General features: G+C 39.6%; 1 protein-coding gene across 1 annotated transcript in view; it reads right to left on the bottom strand.

Moving 5' to 3' along the window:
* The window catches only part of ADAM22 (ADAM metallopeptidase domain 22), a 194,153-nt gene that overhangs the window by 50,245 nt on the left and 124,182 nt on the right, over positions 1-19,726 (bottom strand). Inside the window, exons 8-15 of the mRNA XM_077809423.1 lie at positions 17,108-17,178; positions 11,941-12,015; positions 7,692-7,763; positions 6,460-6,626; positions 4,514-4,598; positions 3,945-4,035; positions 3,538-3,589; positions 3,010-3,109 (exon numbers count right to left, since the gene is read on the bottom strand). Of these exons, the coding sequence (XP_077665549.1) occupies positions 3,010-3,109; positions 3,538-3,589; positions 3,945-4,035; positions 4,514-4,598; positions 6,460-6,626; positions 7,692-7,763; positions 11,941-12,015; positions 17,108-17,178 (713 nt within the window). The remainder of the gene's footprint in view (positions 1-3,009; positions 3,110-3,537; positions 3,590-3,944; positions 4,036-4,513; positions 4,599-6,459; positions 6,627-7,691; positions 7,764-11,940; positions 12,016-17,107; positions 17,179-19,726) is intronic.

Consider the following 19,726-nt stretch of genomic DNA (forward strand, 5'->3'; position numbering starts at 1 on the left):
GATCCCAAGTGAACGTCTCAACTCTTAACTATGTACAATTTGTACCACAGGACTTAAACAAATTCCATTAATCACAAGGTGACATTTTCACTGTTCAGGGTGGGGGTGGGGGTCTTAATTGGCTGATCTTGATTTTAATATCAGCCTTCCAATGGAGTGTTGTAGGACAATACACCCAGAAACATGTGGTTTCACTTCCCCCATGCTTCTTGTAAAGAGGTCTGTATTACCTCTTCCTTGCTAGAATGAAGCATGCATCTCTGAAAGACTTGTGAATTAAATAAACATTCATTTTTTAAAAATTGTTTTACTTTAAAAGATTTTGGATACAATGTTTTAAATCGCAACTTGATCACTCTGGCTTCCACTTCTTTCTTTCACATTTTCATATCCTATAAAAGAAAAATCTAAATGCTGCTAATCTAAATTGTGATAAGGGATACAAAAAACTAATTTTTGTGAATTAGCATAATCAGTAAACAAAGCCATGATGAGCATAAAAATCACTCTGTTACAAAAAAGAATCCACCCAGTGAAGGGATTTAACAATCAAAATGTCTCATCATCTGTCATGAGATGTGAAAAACCAGACCTGAAAAAGGAAGGATACAGGTGTTCAAAAACAAGAAACAGTTACATCCTATCAACAAAATAAACAGCGCTTACTATCCCTTATATCATTAAGTACATCTGTTAAAAGAAACACACAACACTTCGCAGATGTACTCCCTATTATAATCATCCAAATGAGAAGACAGCATTTAATATGTGAACTTCGTGAGATGATTTTCACTGGGGTGCTGAGAGAAAAAGCAAATTCATTCTTGTTTACTTGATAAAGGCAGCTCTCTCATAATGAAAAATCTACGAACCTGCAGCCATGAACTATTCAAGTGAAGAACAATGCCCCCCTCTAGTGTTTACTGCAATTCTGCAGCTGTGCAATTGGTCATAAAGTTTATTCTAATCCTCCAGCTACTGAAGAAATAAAAATCCTGCTTTGGCAATCCCTGTTTTCTTTTGCATTTGTGGCAAACAACGCTGCCAGTTTAGCTTGTCTCCATGTTTCCTCACTAGTCCAGGATTAGCATTGTAGATGATAGCATCAGTTATAAACAAAGGATTCAAGATCCCCATCCTGAGTACCTTGGGTTTTGACTATTGCTGCAATAAACGAAGCTGGTGTTCACCAACTAACCTATTGCAGAAGCTACCATCCTAAAGGCGCCGACTCTTTTGCTAGGGCTTTCTTCACCTCTAATTTATACTTTGTAGTCTGAAGTCTCTGGTGGCTGGAGACTGTGTGGCCAGTGACAGCCCTGACAACTCAATTCCCACAGAACACTGAAGTTACACCAGAGATGAATTTGATCCACTGAATACTGTCCCTCCATCCTTTTGATCATATTTTTGCTCTGTATCTTTAAGCATTTGGAAAGTCACTTCTATTTTTCAAACACTATTTTAAAAAGTTATAGTTGCAAAACAACTTGTTGCAAAATAGCAGGAGGTCAGGGAAGCAGTCTCTTTGAGGACTAATGACAAAGTCGTCATTACTTCAGAAGTGGTTGGTTTATTAATCTTCCCCTAGCGACCAAATATGTTATATTTTCTGTTTCCAGTAACAAGAATACACCAAAGACACTAGTAGTACCTGGAGTCTGCTTGGCAGCTTGCTGCCCTGGTACCAACCCACCAGATTGGCTCTAGAAGCTAAGTCTTAATTGCAGGGGGGGAGATGAAATGAAAGCAATGTTACTTGAGGTTTCCAGAGATCCACACTGACAGACATTAGTCTAAAGTGAAGCAGAACTATGACTGTGCAGAATGTTTGCAAAGAAACCCAAAACCTCAGTAAATTAAATTTGGTATCATGTTCCATTTCAAATGCCAAACTCAGTCCATGCAAACCTGTAGAGTAGAACTGGGTGACTGATGGTTTTGTGTCAAAACCTGGTGAAACGTTGTGGTTTCACAATGAGTTTTGTGGTCTGAGCCATTCAAGCAAACGTTAGGGGATGTGTGAGGAGCACGAACCAACGTGCATAAACAGTACTTAAAATGTTTGCCCAAACTCTTATGAACTAAAATCACCAATTTTCAACCATCTGTAATTGGAAAATCTGGAATGGGAAGTGGGCTGGAAACCTCACAATCACAAGGTTTTTTGTGATATGACCCAGTTCTTCCTGTTTCAGCTGGATCAGAAATACCACAGGAACGACTTTCCTTGTGGTATTTCTTTATCATCATTTTGTATCCCACCTGAATAGGCAGAGTGCAAGAAGATAATTTGTTCTAATGTATCCTGAACCTTTTCAAAAGTTTAGAAGGGTATCAGTTCAATTCAATTAAAGCTGAAAACTCTTGAGGATTACTTTATTGAACTGTTGAACACATCCCTAGCCTCAGTAGGTGTGTACTATATAAACAAGGCACATAATCTTCTCCCCGTCCAATTCCTGACTGTCCAGAACAGTAACGCCAAAGTGAGTTGAAGAATACTTTTAGTTATATTGATTCCAGGATGGCTTTACCAAAATAAGTGATTAGTATTGAACCAAACCAATAATGTTGATTGAAAGTGTGCCCTGAATTTATTTGTCCACCCAACAAATGCCAGTTTCTTCAGCAGGCCAAAAAGAACCAAAAAAACCCCAAACAAACAAACAAAAACCCCCAAAACCATTTGTTCCAAAAATACAGGCTCTAAAATTATTATTCGGTGCTGCACTGAAGATTTATTCTGGTGTATGTGAGGAAGAGCTTTTCTCTGAAAGAAAGGGTCTAAAATGCTGGAAGAATCTGTTCAAGATTTTGTTAAAGCACAAGGATTACATGATGTGAGTGTCTTATGCTGACCCCTTTGCACAGGGCAAATTTCACCCTCTGAGACTTGGTTAGAAAGGGTAGTTTCCTTCTTCCAAGAGTTCTGGCTGCAAAAATATATGTATAAGTAAAGAATACCTTGACCACTGTTCCCTTTCTCAATAATCAGCTGTTAATTACCTTGGATGGTTTATTGAAGAGGCAGGCACCACCTCCGTTGTTTAAAAATTCATGATACTCCTCAATGTCACACTTGGAGAACTTGCTTGGAAGATAATAACTACAAAGAAATAGGGTAGTTGGTTATTTATTTCTCAAGTTGCTTTTGACCATTATGCAATATTTTGTCTGCTTCCAAAATATGGGGGAAAACATATGGTCTTATTCTTGGAAAGGGGTTGCTAGCATACTTGATTCAGAGCCATGTGGTGAAAATATCTGCTTGCAAATCAGTACTCCCATTCTAACTTCTATGCCTTTTTGTAGTGCAAGTGTTTGTCGCATTTGGCTACAACTCTGTAACTGAAATTTTTAATCTCTCATATATTGAATATGTTCCTTTTCTCACTGTTGAAAGAGTGTTTAATATTGCCCTAAATCATGTACAACTTTTTCATAGCAGATGCTCAGCTCAAGCATGAAAGGTATATTTGTTGATTCTTTTGCTTTACATCGTTACATGGAAGTTCCTATAAAGAAATGTCTTACCCAGTGTCTCCCATTATACATCCAGACCATGTGTCCTCACACTTACACTCACCTAACAACAACAACAAAATTAAAATTCATACTTTGAGTCTGACAATTTTAAAATCTCTGCATAACATATATTATGTTTCTCATATTAAAAAGAACACTGAAAACCTATATTCCTAATTTCCTCCAAATACAATATAGAAAGAAACATTTACTTTTTTCACTATGCACAGGTCTCAAATTTATGTGTACACATTGGCCAAACTTTCTTCCATAAAACCACACACATTACTATGCAATCTTGACAATCTTAGAAAAAAATTCTTGCTTTTCATTTCTTATTTTCCAATAGAATCAGGAGGAAACTCCTCCCCTTTCACTTGAAAGAAGAAAAAACAAACAAGCAAACATAAACTTACCAGTTAGTAGTTTTCTTTTATCTGAGAAAATGCCAAGATTGTGGCCTAACGACTGCGCCAATGTCACTGCAAGAAAGTCTGACTTTCCATACTGAAAGAAACAAAACAGGATGGGAACAATAATCATGTTGACAGAAGAAACTGAAAACATAAACACACCTTTTGTACGTTTTAAAATAAGATTTTTTTAAGGCAAAAGCAGATCAACAGTTTTATGGCTCTTACTTCAGTGAAGACTCATTTAACTGCGGCTGGATAATGGATCAGCAAGGAAGACAAACCACACTCTTAAGAATAGGCCAGGTAAGATTTTTTTCTTACCAGCGTAGCTTCAAGTGTGAAGGAGAGAAAGCTGCAGACTCTCGTTTGGAAATGCAACCGAACCCAACCCCAACCTTATTCCGTTAGCCTTTTAGCATTATCCTCTAATTTGAACTTTATTTTGTGGGACTGTATTAATGTTCTGTATTGATCATGCAATAAGGGGACATTTTGAGAAAAATGCTTGTGTGGACACAGACACTGTGGCTACCACATCAATTTGTGCTAGTATGAATATTCACACCTACTTCATTCACACCTCCACCTTTCAATAGTGAACAAATTCCACCAATGTAGGCTGCACCACTCCGACTGCTCTGAAATTGACTCCCCCTTTAAAAAACAAAACAAAATGAAAAAGTTTACTTCTTACGTTAGCCAATCCCTCTATTTACCTCTCTTATTTCCAAATGCCAGTTGCAATTACTGTGCTGTTCACTGCACACAAACAGAACAGAGAGCTGTGAAAACCAAAGAAACTTTCACAATTCTTTCAAGGAAACCTTTCCCAAAACACACTAAGGAGGAATAACATCTGTTCTCATGCACAGGCAAATTCTTTGAGGGAGAAACTCCCCTATAAAATAGTTTCATATTTTCATAAAGTTTAAGGCCAGAAGGAGCCATTACATCACACAGTCTGACCACCTGTATTAAATTTTAACCAAATACCCCTATATTAAGCCCAATCACTTTAGTTAGACCCTGAGTATGTGAGCAAGACACACCAGCCAGGCATCACTTGCAAAGAGGATTCTTTGAATCCCCTCAGAGCACTGGTGCATCCTGTCTGGTGTCCCGTCTTCAGCTGTGGCTGACCACTGATTCGTCAGAGGAAGGTGGAAAAAACCAAAACCAACCCACAATACATTGGGCCAATTATGTGTCAAGGGAAAAAAATCCTTCCTGGCCTCTGCAGATGACTGGCTGAAGCCCTGAGGCATGAGATTTCCTTAAAGCTGCAGATGGGAGCATGCTGAGTGCTGTGCAGGCAAACCTGTTTCCCTTGTCCATGACAGAAAGGGATGAACAGGGGGATTCATAGATTCACAGATTCCAAGGCCAGACAGGGTCACCACACAACCATACAGCTCAATCCCTCAATTCCACTGTTTGTATCCCTTCTAAAAAGACGTAATTGTAGGAGCTGCTATTTCTAGATGATCTAGGAATTTAATGTTCTTAGATGTTGTTATTATTAATTATTATTATTTGTATTATAGTAGCACGTAGAGGCTCCAACCAAGATCAGGGCCACACTGAATAAAGTGTTCTACAGCCACACAGTAAGAGACAGACCCTGCCCCAAAGAGCTTACAATCTGAACAGACAAGACAAAGGGTGGGGAAAATAAAGTATTTTACCCCAGTTATACAGCTGGTGAACAGAGGCACAGAAAGATTAAAAACCTGATCCTACAAATACCATTCTTAACTTTACTCACGTAAAGTCAGATGGACTAATTTAGCACGTACGTAAATGTCTATGGGATTGGGCCCTAAGTGACTTGATGAAGGTCACACAAAAAGTCTGTGACAAAGCAGGGAACTGAGCCCCAATCCAGTCTCTCACGAAGAGACCACCATTTTCTCTTTTCCGTTAGTGTGATTGATGTAATAAAACCTACCAAAACAATTCAGAGAATTAGGGAAGAACAGAAACATTCCTCCCAGTAATGATACTCATTTTATGATCCTTATGGTGCACTTGTCTTTTGAGAACAAAGTATTTTGAGGGAACAGAGAACCTCAGTAATCCTGCAGTATGCAAGGCACTGAATATCTACTGGCACATATTGTGCCAAATTGGCTTTTAAACAGAGCTCCAAATTGGTTTCAATGTTCTGCTATAAATGAATGATGTGAGTGGCCCACTGTAAGTATTCTATTGCAACACAGTACCATGCACTATCCATCAGGGCAGCTGTGTTGGCAGGTAATTACACAAGACAACAGGAGTTCACAGCACATGCAGCTTGTGTTTAATATATTGAAACTAGCATGAGAGTAGTGTTTAGTTACATGATTAGTTACATTGTTCTAACCTCCCTCCCGCCTCCCGGTCCCTACGCACTATTGTCAGGATTACTGTATACTGCATAACACCATAGAAAAGAAAGGTTTCGGCCACTAATAATAAAGCACTCCCCATGGAATGAAAAAATAGTAATAAAATGGCATACGAAGTTACGTACGAAAAAAGGTGAACTGCATCACTTTTCTCTCTGATAAAATCTCTCCTATATTTCATAAACTCACGTAGAGTCACCAATGGGTTTTCAGATATGGTGAACTTGTTATCAGTAGCCCAGGTTTCCATGGCAACCAATACTATCCTGGTGTTAAGTTGTTCTTTATATATCTAGTACATTAACAAAATGAACAAATTTATTATATCATATAGAATATAGTTGCTTCTTTTCCCTTTTTTTGTAACAACTTACATCTGTAATAATGAACATTTTGTTCCCTGAGGCTCATCAACTTTCTTTTTTAAACAGGAAGTTGTACGGCTAAAATCCAGATTTAAGGTCACACCCCAGTAAGCAGTTCTGCATGACCACAAGGGTCCACCAGCAAAGAGCTCCTGGCAGGATCTGAGCCTTGCAAAGGTCTCTGGGACTCTAAAACCTTTGTAAGAATAAACTGAGAGATTTGATACAAATCTCTAAAGGACCACATAAGAATTCTGGATAACTCAAAGATTTAGGTTCAGAAAAATCACGGTTTATCTGTATTTTACAGTGTCCAACATATCTTACTTACACAACAGGGCTCTATACTCCTCAACAGATATATGCAACAGGTATCGGTATCAGGGAGACATGACCACTTCCACTGTTACAGAATTCTTCAGCAGTGCCTATCTTCAGACTGAGTGACTTATCGGGGGAACCCTGGTGTCCCAGACCAAAGGATTTCAATGGTGGCAATACTATTTTTCATTTGCAAATCCTGGAAATGTTTCTGGATACAGTAGCCATCTGTTGTGTGATTTATAGCCCCAACAACTACCTATATTCCCCTGCCCCATATAAAATAGGATGAACTCGAATTTATTAAAGGTTGAATAAAACATACAATTTCTCCATATATTTTAGTGCACTATAGTTTTAGACCCCTTCCTGGTTGCAGCTGTAGTGAATACATTTACCCTTTCTGGGTAGTTTTCTGAATAAGATGTGCTTTAAAAACTCATTCAGGCCTCAATCCAGCAAGGTACTTGAGCATGTGAAGTCACAGGAATTATCTAAAGTTAGACACATGCTTAAGTACCTTGCTGTACTGGGAGCTAAATAAATATCTGCAATCTTCACATAAATTAATATCATGTATATCTGTGAAATAACATTTCCTACAGTTATCGGCACTACAACCACATTGTTCACGACACATTTAGAAAAGCATTTAGTTGAGCAATACTTACTAAATCTGCCATGTTCACCACTGATTTAGCATAGCTGTTCGTATGGCCAACTGATAATCTATGTTTTTTACACTGAAAAACAAACACAGACCAGTTAGAAATATATTTCTGAAAAATAATTTTGACTGAAAAACATAAATCAAAAGATGAATCTATCAACAGCAGAAGCTGTGCTCAAGCTGCTTATCTTTTTCACTGACTGGAATGTTAAAAAATTGTGTCTAGCAAATTGTTCAGATACTCATATTACCTATCTGCCTCACAATGGTGTTGTGAAGATTCATTAATTAATGTTTAGAAAGTTCATTAAAGAAACCCAACTCCAAGAGAGCGAGAGACTCCTAACTTGAGAGAGAGTAGGATTGCCAGTTTTGGTTGAACGTATTCCTGGAGGCTTCATCACATGACATAATCTTTAACTAAAGATTAATCTTCAGTTGCTGGAGATTCCAGAACAATCCTAAGAGAGAATGACCATCTGAAGTACAACTCCAGCTCCAGGAAGGAGGCTGAGGGGCCTTGTAAACAGGGGGAAGAAAAACCTACCAGGACTTTGATACAGACCCAGAGTGGGCATGAACTTGAGCTACTAAAGAAATGAGTTTCACTCTGCAAAAAGAGTTAATAAACCTACAAAGGGGATAAGTGCTTTGACCTAATCTGGTCTGTGTAATTGACTGGAACAGACCAAGTGGGTGCTGTGAGCAATGCACTTTTAGGACCACAAGGGGATACTGTGAAGGCAGTTCACCATGACACAGGGTACCAGAAATTGGCTGTGAGGCCTCCTCCTCTCAAGGAGGGAATCTGAACAGCAGGGCATAAACAAACCACTGTGAGACATTTACCCTTCCAAATCTGCATATGGGGGGGTCCAGGAACAACTGCAGGAGGACCAGCTCTCTCTTTTTTTAAGGCATCCAGCAATTGGAACAAGACAGATGTTGGAAAGGAAGAAGTCATGGGGTTGTAATTTAGGTAGTCCCTCTTTCTCTCCTTAAACTGAGAGTCCTCCCAAGCTTTTCTCCTTGGAACTGAGGTTGTAACTTAGGCCAGCTATTGGGCCATAGCCAGCTTCTCCTACTGCAGGCCCCTTTTCCCAATTACTCCTCAAGCTCAGAAGGTTCACAAGGTTACCCTTCTCCTGCTGTGAGGCAGGAGGCAAAAACTGGGTATATCTTTGCAGGGCTGTGGCCTTATATTGCATTTTTAAAGTTATTTGATCTGAATTTAGAATATTTTAAAAAACTCTTTACAAAAACTAAACCCCCAAAATATTCTCAGTTCTGGTAGTTGCACTACAGAAGAGCTTTTTAAAAGAAATATTTTACCTCAGCTAAAACTAATTTGTTACCATGCACTGGACATGCAGAAATATTACAAAAATTGTATCTTCCCTTATTGTTTGCAGTGTTGTTGTAGCCATGTTGGTCCAAGGATATAAGAGAGACACGGTGGGTGAGGTAATATTTTTTATTGGACCAACTTCTGTGTAAGATCAGAAGCTCGTTTCTTCCACCAACAGAAGTTGGTCCAATAAAAGCTATTACCTCACCCATCTTCTCTCTCAAATATAGTAGTTATTTAAACATTATTTTCAGTTATGTTTTGAGAAGTTTTTCAAAGACACTGGACGCTGTTATCTACATTTTCACTTTTGTTTTTAATTCATCACTGTTTACAATATCTTCTTAGAGAAGAGGATAGGGCAGTGGTCCAGGGTTCTGGTCTCAGCTCTGCCACTGATTTACTGTGTGACCTTACGCAAATCACATAAAGTTTCATTTTCAAGGATTGCTGAGCTTCCACAAGTTCAACAGAAATAAGTGGCTCTGACAATGCTTAGCCCATTCTGAAAATCAGGCCCTGAATCTCCCCATACCTCCATTTACATATCTTTGAAATTAAGATAACGATGCTTACCCACATGTACAAAGGCTTCAAGATCTACAGATGAAATATTCTATATACATGCTAATTATTCAGAATCAATAGTAAAAGTCAGGAAACAAAATGTATTTTCAGACCATTTTTGTTCTTTTCAGCAAACACTGATATTTTCCAACCAAAATTTCTCATGGAGACATTTGGTTTACTTCCTAGTTTGTAACCCAGTTACTTGAGCACATCTCTAGAAGTAACTGCTGCTGAAAATTCAGCACTGATCACTCACTCTTTGTTTTTAGATGATTGCCTAACAGGGGAAATTGTATTGGGGTTTTTTGTTTTGTTTTGTTTTTAATTTAAATCCATCTCTCCATCATAGAGAAATTAACAAACAATGTGAATTTTTATGCATTACCAGGCAATACAAAATTTACAGTAAGGCAAAGTTTGGGTCTAAACGACCAGACAGTGTATATGACAGTTTCTTTCCAGCTACCATAAGATACATCGATCACAGATTAGAGTAAGAGCTAGGAAACTGCCTGTGGGTAAAGTTATATCGATTTAGAATTCTGCAGTATTTGATGGTTCTGTCCAAGTTCTATAGTCACAGTTTATATTCTATAGGATATAAAATGAGAATACTAAGCAAGAAGTACTTCAGAGTCAATGAGCCCTGGGAACAGCTTGCTTACCCTGAACAGACAGATTCCAACACTGATTTATCATGTCTGTGAAATCACCAAGGTCTGGTCTACACTTAAAAGTTCTATCAACGTAGCTGCATCGCTCAGGGATGTGAAAAAAGCTGTAGCTATGCCGACCTAAGCCCCAATGTAGTCATGGCCAGGTCACCAGAAGAATACTTCTGTTGGCCTAGTGACCTACACTACAGCCTACAGCAGCATAGCTGCAGCGCTGTAGCATCAACATGGCATAACAGTACATACTCAGCTGGGCAGGAATTCAGCAATTATAAGGCGCTACTGTTTGTGGCCTCAGCAAAAAAAGGAAGAAGGTAAGTTAAACAGATATATATGCTAGCATATTATCTAATTCTAATTGTTTGGACATTCAGCAACATAATGTGTGATCCCTAAAAAGATACTAGGTGCTCAGAGTTCAGACAGTGTTGTAAATGCAAGAGGATTAACATAAAGTATACTGCCTAAAATATAATGAATACCTCTTTCTAATATGTACCCAGGTTCATAGTGTAGGAAAATGAAATAATCACGGTGTTTATTCAATTAACAGACATTTTACCAAATGTTTTTAACCAACAAGAAAATTAATGTGCAAAAGTTTAAACAGGAAACAGCTGTGTTCAAATGGGTACATCATGTAGCAGGCAATGATGCCTGCTCTTCTGGCTCAAACACAACCACTATAATAAAGAAAATTCTGAACACCAACTACCATCTTCTGTTGTGAAATAGAAATCACTGTCACCCTCGACATTATTGCTATGCTCACCCAACACAGGGGTCAAAGGAATAAAGCTCTGTTATTCAAATTATTTAAGGATGGCCAAGTATTCTTCTAGAACTTGACGGTATCTTTACAAATGTGGACATTGCTTAAGAGAAGCTGTTCATAATTGAAAAAACCCTAGGGAAGCAGAACAACTATAGATCTATAGATTTTAAGGCCAGATCATCTAATCTGATCTGCTATATAACATATGCCATAGAATTTCATTTAGTTACTCCTGTATTGACCCTATCATTTGCATTTGGCTAACCAATAGCTTCCAGAAATGCAGTCAGTCTTGATTTAAAGACTTTAAGAGATGGAGGATCCACAACTCCTCTTAGTAATTTTTTCCAATGGTTAATGACCATCACAGTTAAAAAATTGTGCCTTATTTCTAATTTGAATTTATCTGGTTTAACTTCCAACTGTTGATTCTTGTTATGCCTCTCTCCACTAGGTTAAAGAGCCCTTTAGTACCGTAACAAAGTAAGTGAGATGCATTCTCATTAAAAAAAAAAAAAACAATGATTCTGCGCACAGTCACTAGTAAACTGCAGACTAACATTATAGATTGTTTAGTTATTATAGGTAAATATAATGTACCATCAGCTTGGAGTCAGATATACAGCAGGTCACTCTGTGTCAAATTCTTGTTCTGAACATTTTTTAGGTCTAATTCCGTTCTCAGTTATGCTGGTGAAAATCAGGAGTAACTCTACTGGAATCACACAATGATATAAGTGAGATCAGAATCAGCCCCCCAGTCTTTAGGACATAAACCGTATTAATAAGATCATTGGTGTACTTTATTGTTTATGCCTTGAAGGCAGGTAAGACAATAATAAATTATTGATGTATTTCAAATAGCAAAGTATGCAAGTCTTACCATTAGATGATCATTCACAATCATTAACTCAATGTATTTTGTTTCCTCCTCAACTTTACGTGAAATCTGATGAACCTGCAAAAAGATTAACAAACAATAGCTGTTTAAAGGGCAACTGGAAATGAATCTTAATTTGCCACATCAACAAGGGAAAAGTTTTGATACGGTCTCCCACAGTATTCTTGCTGGCAAGTTAAAGAAGTATGAACTGGATGAATGGACTATGAGGTGGATAGAAAGCTGGTTAGATCGTTGGGCTCAAAGGGTAGTGATCAACAGCTTAATGTCTAGTTGGCAGCCGGTTTTGTTCAACATCTTCATTAATGATCTGGGTGACGGAATGCATTGCACCCCCCCAGCAAGTTCGCGGATAACACTAAGCTGGGCGGAGAAGTAGATATGCTGGAGGGTTGGGATAAAGGTCCAGAGTGACCTAGACAAATTGGAGGATTGGGACAAAAGAAATCTGATGAGGTTCAACAAGGACAAGTGCAGAGTCCTGCACTTAGGACGGAAGAATCCCATGCACTGCTACAGGCTGGGGACTGACTGGCCAGGGCTGGCTCTAGGATTTTTTCCGCCCCAAGCAAAAAATTTGCTTCCCCAAGCTCCGAGAGCACAACTGCCCAAGCAAAAATAAAAAAAATTAAAAATGGTGATCGGAATGCCACCCCTGGAATTGTGCCACCCCAAGCACGTGCTTTGCTGGTCCCTAGAGCCAGTCCTGTGACGGGCTAAGTGGCAATTCTGCAGAAAAGGACCTGGGGATTACAGTGGATGAGAAGCTGGATTCGAGTCAAGAGTGTGCCCTTGTTGCCAAGAAGGCTAATGGCATATTGGGCTGCATCAGATGGAGCATTGCCACCAGATCAAGGGAACTGATTATTCCCCTCTATTCGGCATTGGTGAGACCACATCTGGAGTATTGCGCTTTTGGGCCCTCCACTACAGAAAGGGATGTGCAAAAATTGGAGAGAGTCCAGCAGAGGGCAATGAAAATGATTAGGGGGCTGGGGCACATGTCTTGTGAGGAGAGGCTGAGGAAACTGGGCTTATTTAGTCTGCAGAAGGGAAGAGTGAGGGGGGGATTTGACAGCAGCCTTCAACTGCCAGAAGGGGGGGGGGGGTTCCAAAGAGGATGGAACTTGTCTGATTTCAGTGGTGGCAGATGACAGAACAAGAAGCAATGGTCTCAAGTTGCAGTGGGGTCGGTCGAAGTTAGATATTAGGAAAAACTATTCCCCTTGGAGGGTGGTGAAGCACTGGAATGGGTTACTTAGGCAGGTGCTGGAATCTGCATCCTTAGAGGTTTTTAAGGCCTAGCTTGACAAAGCCCTGGCTAGGATGATTTAGTTGGGGTTGGTCCTGCTTTGAGCAGGGGGTTGAACTAGATGACCTCCTGAGGTCTCTTCCAACCTTAATCTTCTATGATTTATATTAATTCCTCTCCCTGTGTTCTCATTTATTATGAATGCTGCCATCCTTCCACCATTTTAAATTTATACTGATTGTAGCACTATTAAAAAACGATTGTATATTTGTATGTATGTCAGATCTGTCTTTGTTTCCAAGCTATAAATAGGGACAATCTTTTAACTCCACATCTGGTCAGCAGATTATTGTTGGAGGGTCAACAGGAAAATTATATAATAAATGTATATAAAATGTAGTGTGTCCTCTGCCCCCGTTCCCTCCAAAATAGGTGTAAATCCTACAAAATAAACTTAGAACTTTCTAAAAGAACCCTAGATTTCTGAGAGAGAGCCTAAACAGTGTCTACATCTTTAAAAAATTTTTTGGTACCAATTGTAAACTCACAGAATTGCTACAAACTCTCAGAATGGCACAATTAACTATTTTTCCCAAAAAAGCCTTTTTGTAAGGGCTGTACTGCTTATTCAAATTCTAAATCAGTCAATCAACTATCATTAATACACAGTCAATTAAGTGTCACATTTCCTTCCAGTTTACAGATGTTCACAGCCAGAGTAAGCCGGTACGCCCTGGTACGGTGTACCAGTAAGAGCCGGTGTGCTGTACCGGGACCGGCTTTCCCAGAGGGCAATTTAAAGCCCTGAGGTAGTGGCGGCAGGGCTCTGGTGGGGATTTAAAGGGCCCCGGAGCTCCAGCCACCGCTACCGCCCCGGCCCTTTAAATCTGCGCCGGAGCCCTGCTGCCGAAGCTCTAGGGTAGGGGTGGCGCTCTGGAGGGGATTTAAAGGGCTGGGGCGGTTGCGGTTGCCGGAGCCACAAGCCCTTTAAATCTCCACCTGAGCCCTGCTGCCGAAGCCCTGGGGTAGCGGCGGCGGGGCTCTGGCAGGGATTTAAAGGGCCCCAGAGCACCAGGCCCCGCTACCGCCCCGGGGCCCTTTAAATCCCCACCTGAGCCCTGCTGTCCGAGTGCTGGGGTAGCAGTGGTGGGGCTCTGGCAGGGATTTAAAGGGCCCTGGAGCTCCAGCCGCTGCTACCACCCCGGCCTTTAAATCCCCGCCGGAGCCCTGCTGCCCAAGCCCTGGGGTAGCGGCGGCTGGGCTCCGGAGGGGATTTAAAGGGCTGGGGCGGTAGCAGCAGCTGGAGCCCCAGGGCACTTTAAATTCCCAACGGAGCCCAGCCGCCGCTACCCCAGGGCTCGGGCAGCAGGGCTCAGGCGGGGATTTAAAGGGCTCCGGGCTCCGGCAGCCGCTACCACAGTGGAGCCCCAGGCCCTTTAAAGCTCTTCCAGAGCCCCGGGGTAGTGGTGGCAGCCAGGAGCCCCCAGGGCTCCTCAGTGATTTAAAGAGCCTGGGGCTCCACTGCAGTAGTGGCAGTTGGAGCCCTGAGCCCTTTAAATTGCCCCCGAGCCCTGGGGCTCCCAGCCGCCTCCGCAGCTGGTAGCTCAGGGGTGATTTAAAGGGCCCCAGGCTTCCAGCCGCCACTACCGCAGCTGGAGCCCCTGGCCCTTTAAATCAAGATTTAAAGGGCCCGCGGATTTAAGGCCCTGCCTCTTCCGGTTGAGGCCATGCCTCTTCCAGTTGAGGCCACCCGCCCTGCTCAGGACTCCGGCGTAGCAGTAAATCCTCTAACTTACTTTCAACCCTGTTCACAGCCACGTTTCTAAATGATGCCTTTATTTTCCCTGTTCTTCCCAGCAGAATTATGTTATTATTCTTGCTGTAAATCTTGAGCAACTACTTCTTGTTTGTGAAAAGTCAGACAATCCCTCTAGCACTATTTGATGTAAAGTGAATTTCACAAAAGTTATTTATGTGACCAATTTTTTTTATTTGCCTGTTTTTTTTCATGGCAGTGAATATGCGCTTAAATTTTATTTGAGCCGTTTAGTCTTGTTTTTCATTCAATACCTGCTTCTTTTCTGGGATGTGTTTGTGCATGTATCATACTCATGGAGATAATCATGATAGCAGAGTATCAATACGAGTATATATTTCTAAGTGAATTTAGTGCTCATAAAAGGTCATGTAATGCCACCTTCTCCTCACTGGTCTCCCCACTTCTCATCTCTCTCCGAACAGCTGCTGCTGAAATCATCTTCCTCTTCTGCTGCTTGCACCTTCTCACTCTGTGACAGAATGTACCCCTTTGTCCAAACCCTACACATTATAGTAATAATCTTTGTACAGTGTATGTCTTCTAAGGTACCATTCGAAAACTCATAATTTGGTGATCAATATTGTTCTGATAAAATATGTGTGGCAACATTGTATGTGAAGTTTTATAAAATTCCACTGCATGGTGTTCTTAACACATGTTCCAAATTGACAGGTTTCAGAGTAGCAGCCGTGTTAGTCTGTATTCGCAAAAAGAAAAGGAGTACTTGTGGCACCTTAGAGACTAACCAATTTATTTGAGCATAAGCTTTCGTGAGCTACAGCTCACTTCATCGGAGTAGCTCACGAAAGCTTGTGCTCAAATAAATTGGTTAGTCTCTAAGGTGCCACTAGTACAACTTTTCTTTTTGTTCCAAATTGAGGTTGGCAAACAGATCTGTGTGCTCTGCTTAATTTGCACTTAAGCAGTAAATAGAGCAGTGGTGGACAACCTACAGCCTGAGCTCCACAAGCCCAGGTCAGCTGATCTGGGCCAGCTGTGCATATTTAATTGGTGTGTAGACATAGTCTTCATAATCAGTGATGTCAGAGATACTGACAGATGTAAAACGCAATACAGACACATTACGTTTGTCCATCACCAACAGACCAGCAGCATCTCTGTGCAATGCCCAGGTCTAAAATCAGAAACAAGGAACTTTTGCAAACTCCGAAGAGTGTTATATCTGCCTTACCATAACCTCTGACTGAGCTCCACTAAATGCATATCTGTATTATCAGAACAAATTTAAAAAGTGGCATATATATTTTACATGGCTCATTGTGCAGTGGGAGATTTACTTTTTTTAAAATAAAAGCTACAAGGAGTATCTACTCAGAGCACATTAAAAATCTGAACTTTAGTGAATCTTGTGGAATAAAGTTGGTTTTTAACCTGGTCATAACACTCATCCCAAATATACAGGATCTATATTATATTTTCATACTTAAAATAAATGTACACAATTAATGACCTCTCATAATAATAAACAAGAATGGTGCTCTCAGCTTATAATAGTAAATTTTACTGCTGCTTTTAGTCCTGCTTTTCTTTCATATAACTACATGACTTGCAGCTACTCTGTTAAATGCAATTTTCTTTTCAACTAAGGAACCGAACACTATATTTCAAATTGGTACAGTATTTCTAACTTCAATTAAAGAACAAAGATCATTTCATTCTAGAGGTAACAACAACATCATAATCCCCAGATGTTGCAGTTTGACAATCCAGAAATGACAGAATAAATGGAGCTAAAGTTTGCAAGAGGAAAAGGCATGGCAAAGCATGACAACATCAAAATGATTTGGGATGTCTGTTCGTTCTCTTGAAATTGCATTTCCAGTAGCTCGTGGTTGCATGATACAACACAGATGCGTAGCGCCTAAGAAGGGATTTCTTCAGCAGGTTCCAGCAATGTTACCCAGATGTTAGATACTGCCTTTGCAACTGTTTTTATTTATTTATGTAGGTCTCATGCTAAAACAGTATGAGCAATAGGACTTCATCTGGAGAGATTCCTTTATTAGCTGCAAACCAAGTCTGGTGGCACATTCTTTAGAAATTGTACGGGCACATACCTGCCTTTTACTCCTTTTGTGTCTTGGCTTTAGAACAAACTTCTGTGACGTGGTATTCATTTGCCAGAATTCTAAGTGGAAAACAAAGACAAATACATCTAATGTTCACAAATATATATATATATCACTTCACTCCATAACCTTGGGGCAGCATGAACAAAATATGGATATTTTCATTTTCTGTGAATTAGATCTGATAATGATTTCATTTTTCAATTCTTCTTCTAGAAAGGAGGCAACATTACAGCTACTTATCTTAACAATAAAGAAATTATAAAAATTCTGCTATTAATAATGCAGGTCTGCTAATATAGCCATTCTGTGGACTACATCCTCAGAATGTGTAACTGATGTTCAAAGACTAAATTTCACCAAATACTGTGTGGTGAATATTATTCGTATGGTGCTACCATAAACTGAATCATATTTTCTGGAATGCAGGAAACAGCCACACTTGCAATGGCTACATTAATTCAATTTGATTTCTCTTTGTGTTAATTTATGGTTTAAGGTACAGTATTCACAGGGTATAATACATATTAGAGTTGGGAGAGACCTTTTGGGGTGTTTAGAATCCCCACTGTCAGTATGATATTACCCCACACTAATCCCACTAGGTCTTTAATTTTTTAAAACTTCTAATCATGAGCACTGAGAAGTTTATTCTTTTGCCAAATCCCATTTTACTAGGTGCTCATAAACCCCAGTGATAGGTACAGTATAAGCTAAACAAAACACAAGGACCTCACCATTTTTAATATCCAACCTGAACTTTTCCCTCTTTAGTTCTAGATTCTTATTCCTTGTTTCAACGGTGTCTACTGCAGACAGAAGTCCCTTTCCTTCACTTGTATTATCAGCTCTCGCATTTTTATAGTTTTTGCATATCTGTTTAATCACCATTCAGTGAGACTACATGAAAGTTCCAGCAATCTCTCTCATTTTATATCATATCCTCTTTAATATTCTAATTTCCCTTCTCTGCTCTTTCTTTACCTTTTGGAGGTACTAATCATGAAGGGCTGAGAACTGTTTTCCGTATTCCAGAGTAATTTTAGCAAAGCCGGTGAAGAGGGCTGTGCAAAATTAGGCACTTCCAACTCACATATCTTTCCACTCAAGGTTTGGTTTTGTAAGGAAATCCCAAACCACCTGCGTTCACATTTGGTTATAAACATTTCCAACATCTCCACTTCTGCTCATACTGCATATACTTTATACCAAGAACTGCATTTGTACACATGATCCGAACACCAGGATAAAACAACAATGCAGATTCAGAAAGTGAAAGGATGGCAATGGCTGCTAAGACCTAAAACTCAAAGTGGACCTGCATGTTTTACTGAACTACATCTAGCTATAGGACATCAGGTTGTAGTAATCAAGAGTTTCTAATGAAAATACATATCATAAGAGCTCATCTCCCACAGTGGGGTATGAGCAAAGCACAGTCACAGATGTTATACTTATTGTTAGAGCTGAGTGAATAACTGATTTTTTGGTTCGATGGCCCAAACAAAAAAATCCGAAATGATTTTTTTCCCCAGGACAACCAGAATCAAATTTTTTCATTTTTTCTCACTGAAATGTAAAACTGAATATTTTTTTTTAAGTCAAAAAATAAATTTTGTTCAATCCAGAATGAAATTGCTGTCTGTTGTTGTTGTTTCATTTTTTTGTTTTTTAAACAAAAAATAAATCCATTTAGACTTTTTAAAAATGTTCTTTTCTTCCTGGGCGAAATTATTTGCCAAATCTGACCCAAAATCATGAGTACTTTCTGTTCACGAAACTGCATTTTTGGTGAATTAACTATTCATCCCAAAAATTGTTGCCCAGCTCTACTTATAAACTTTCTCATCAGACAATGTCTGGTACTCACTTAAGATCCAATCCTGCAACAATATATGCATGTGAATAACTTCACTCATGAAACATTTGAAAAAAATGGTATTACTCATCTGAGTGAAGTTTTTCACCTGCATAAGGGTTTGCAGGGTCGGGTCCTCAGTCTGTATTCCACTTATGTTCTGCATATTCTTACAGTTCTTCTTATAGAATAGAAAATGTGAATACTTTTGAAGACATTTTGCTGCAGTACAGCAACTGAAATGCTAAGTGTAACATGGTCTTCAATGAGAGAATAATAGGAAGATGATCAAACTAATTCAATCACAGCCAGGGTCAGCTAACCGGGGCTTCTGTTATCCCTGATGGCCACTACCCAGATCTCACAATGAATCAACACGAACCACTTTCAAATTTACTGTTACTTGTCTGTTTTCTGTGAGTGCATTTATATATCCTACCTATACTTATATTGTAGATCCAATCCATGTTTTGGTGTCATGCCACCAACTCTTAACTTTTGATTTAAGGATCTGTAGGGCTGCCAGAAGTCAAATGGTAAAATTACAACTTTTTAGTCGGTGAAATAAAATATCTTACATTTATATAGCATCTCAGACTACTTTAATAATTTACAAACTATTTAAGGATCATTTCACCTACCATAAAAATGAAGCCATATCTGGGGTGGAATGTAGCAGCTTTGTAACAGCACACAGTAATACTTCACAACATTTTACAAGGGAATGATAATGACGAGAACATGCATAG

The sequence above is a fragment of the Eretmochelys imbricata genome, chromosome 2 (genome assembly GCF_965152235.1).
Source record: "Eretmochelys imbricata isolate rEreImb1 chromosome 2, rEreImb1.hap1, whole genome shotgun sequence".
In the NCBI taxonomy this organism is placed as follows: Eukaryota; Metazoa; Chordata; order Testudines; family Cheloniidae; genus Eretmochelys; species Eretmochelys imbricata.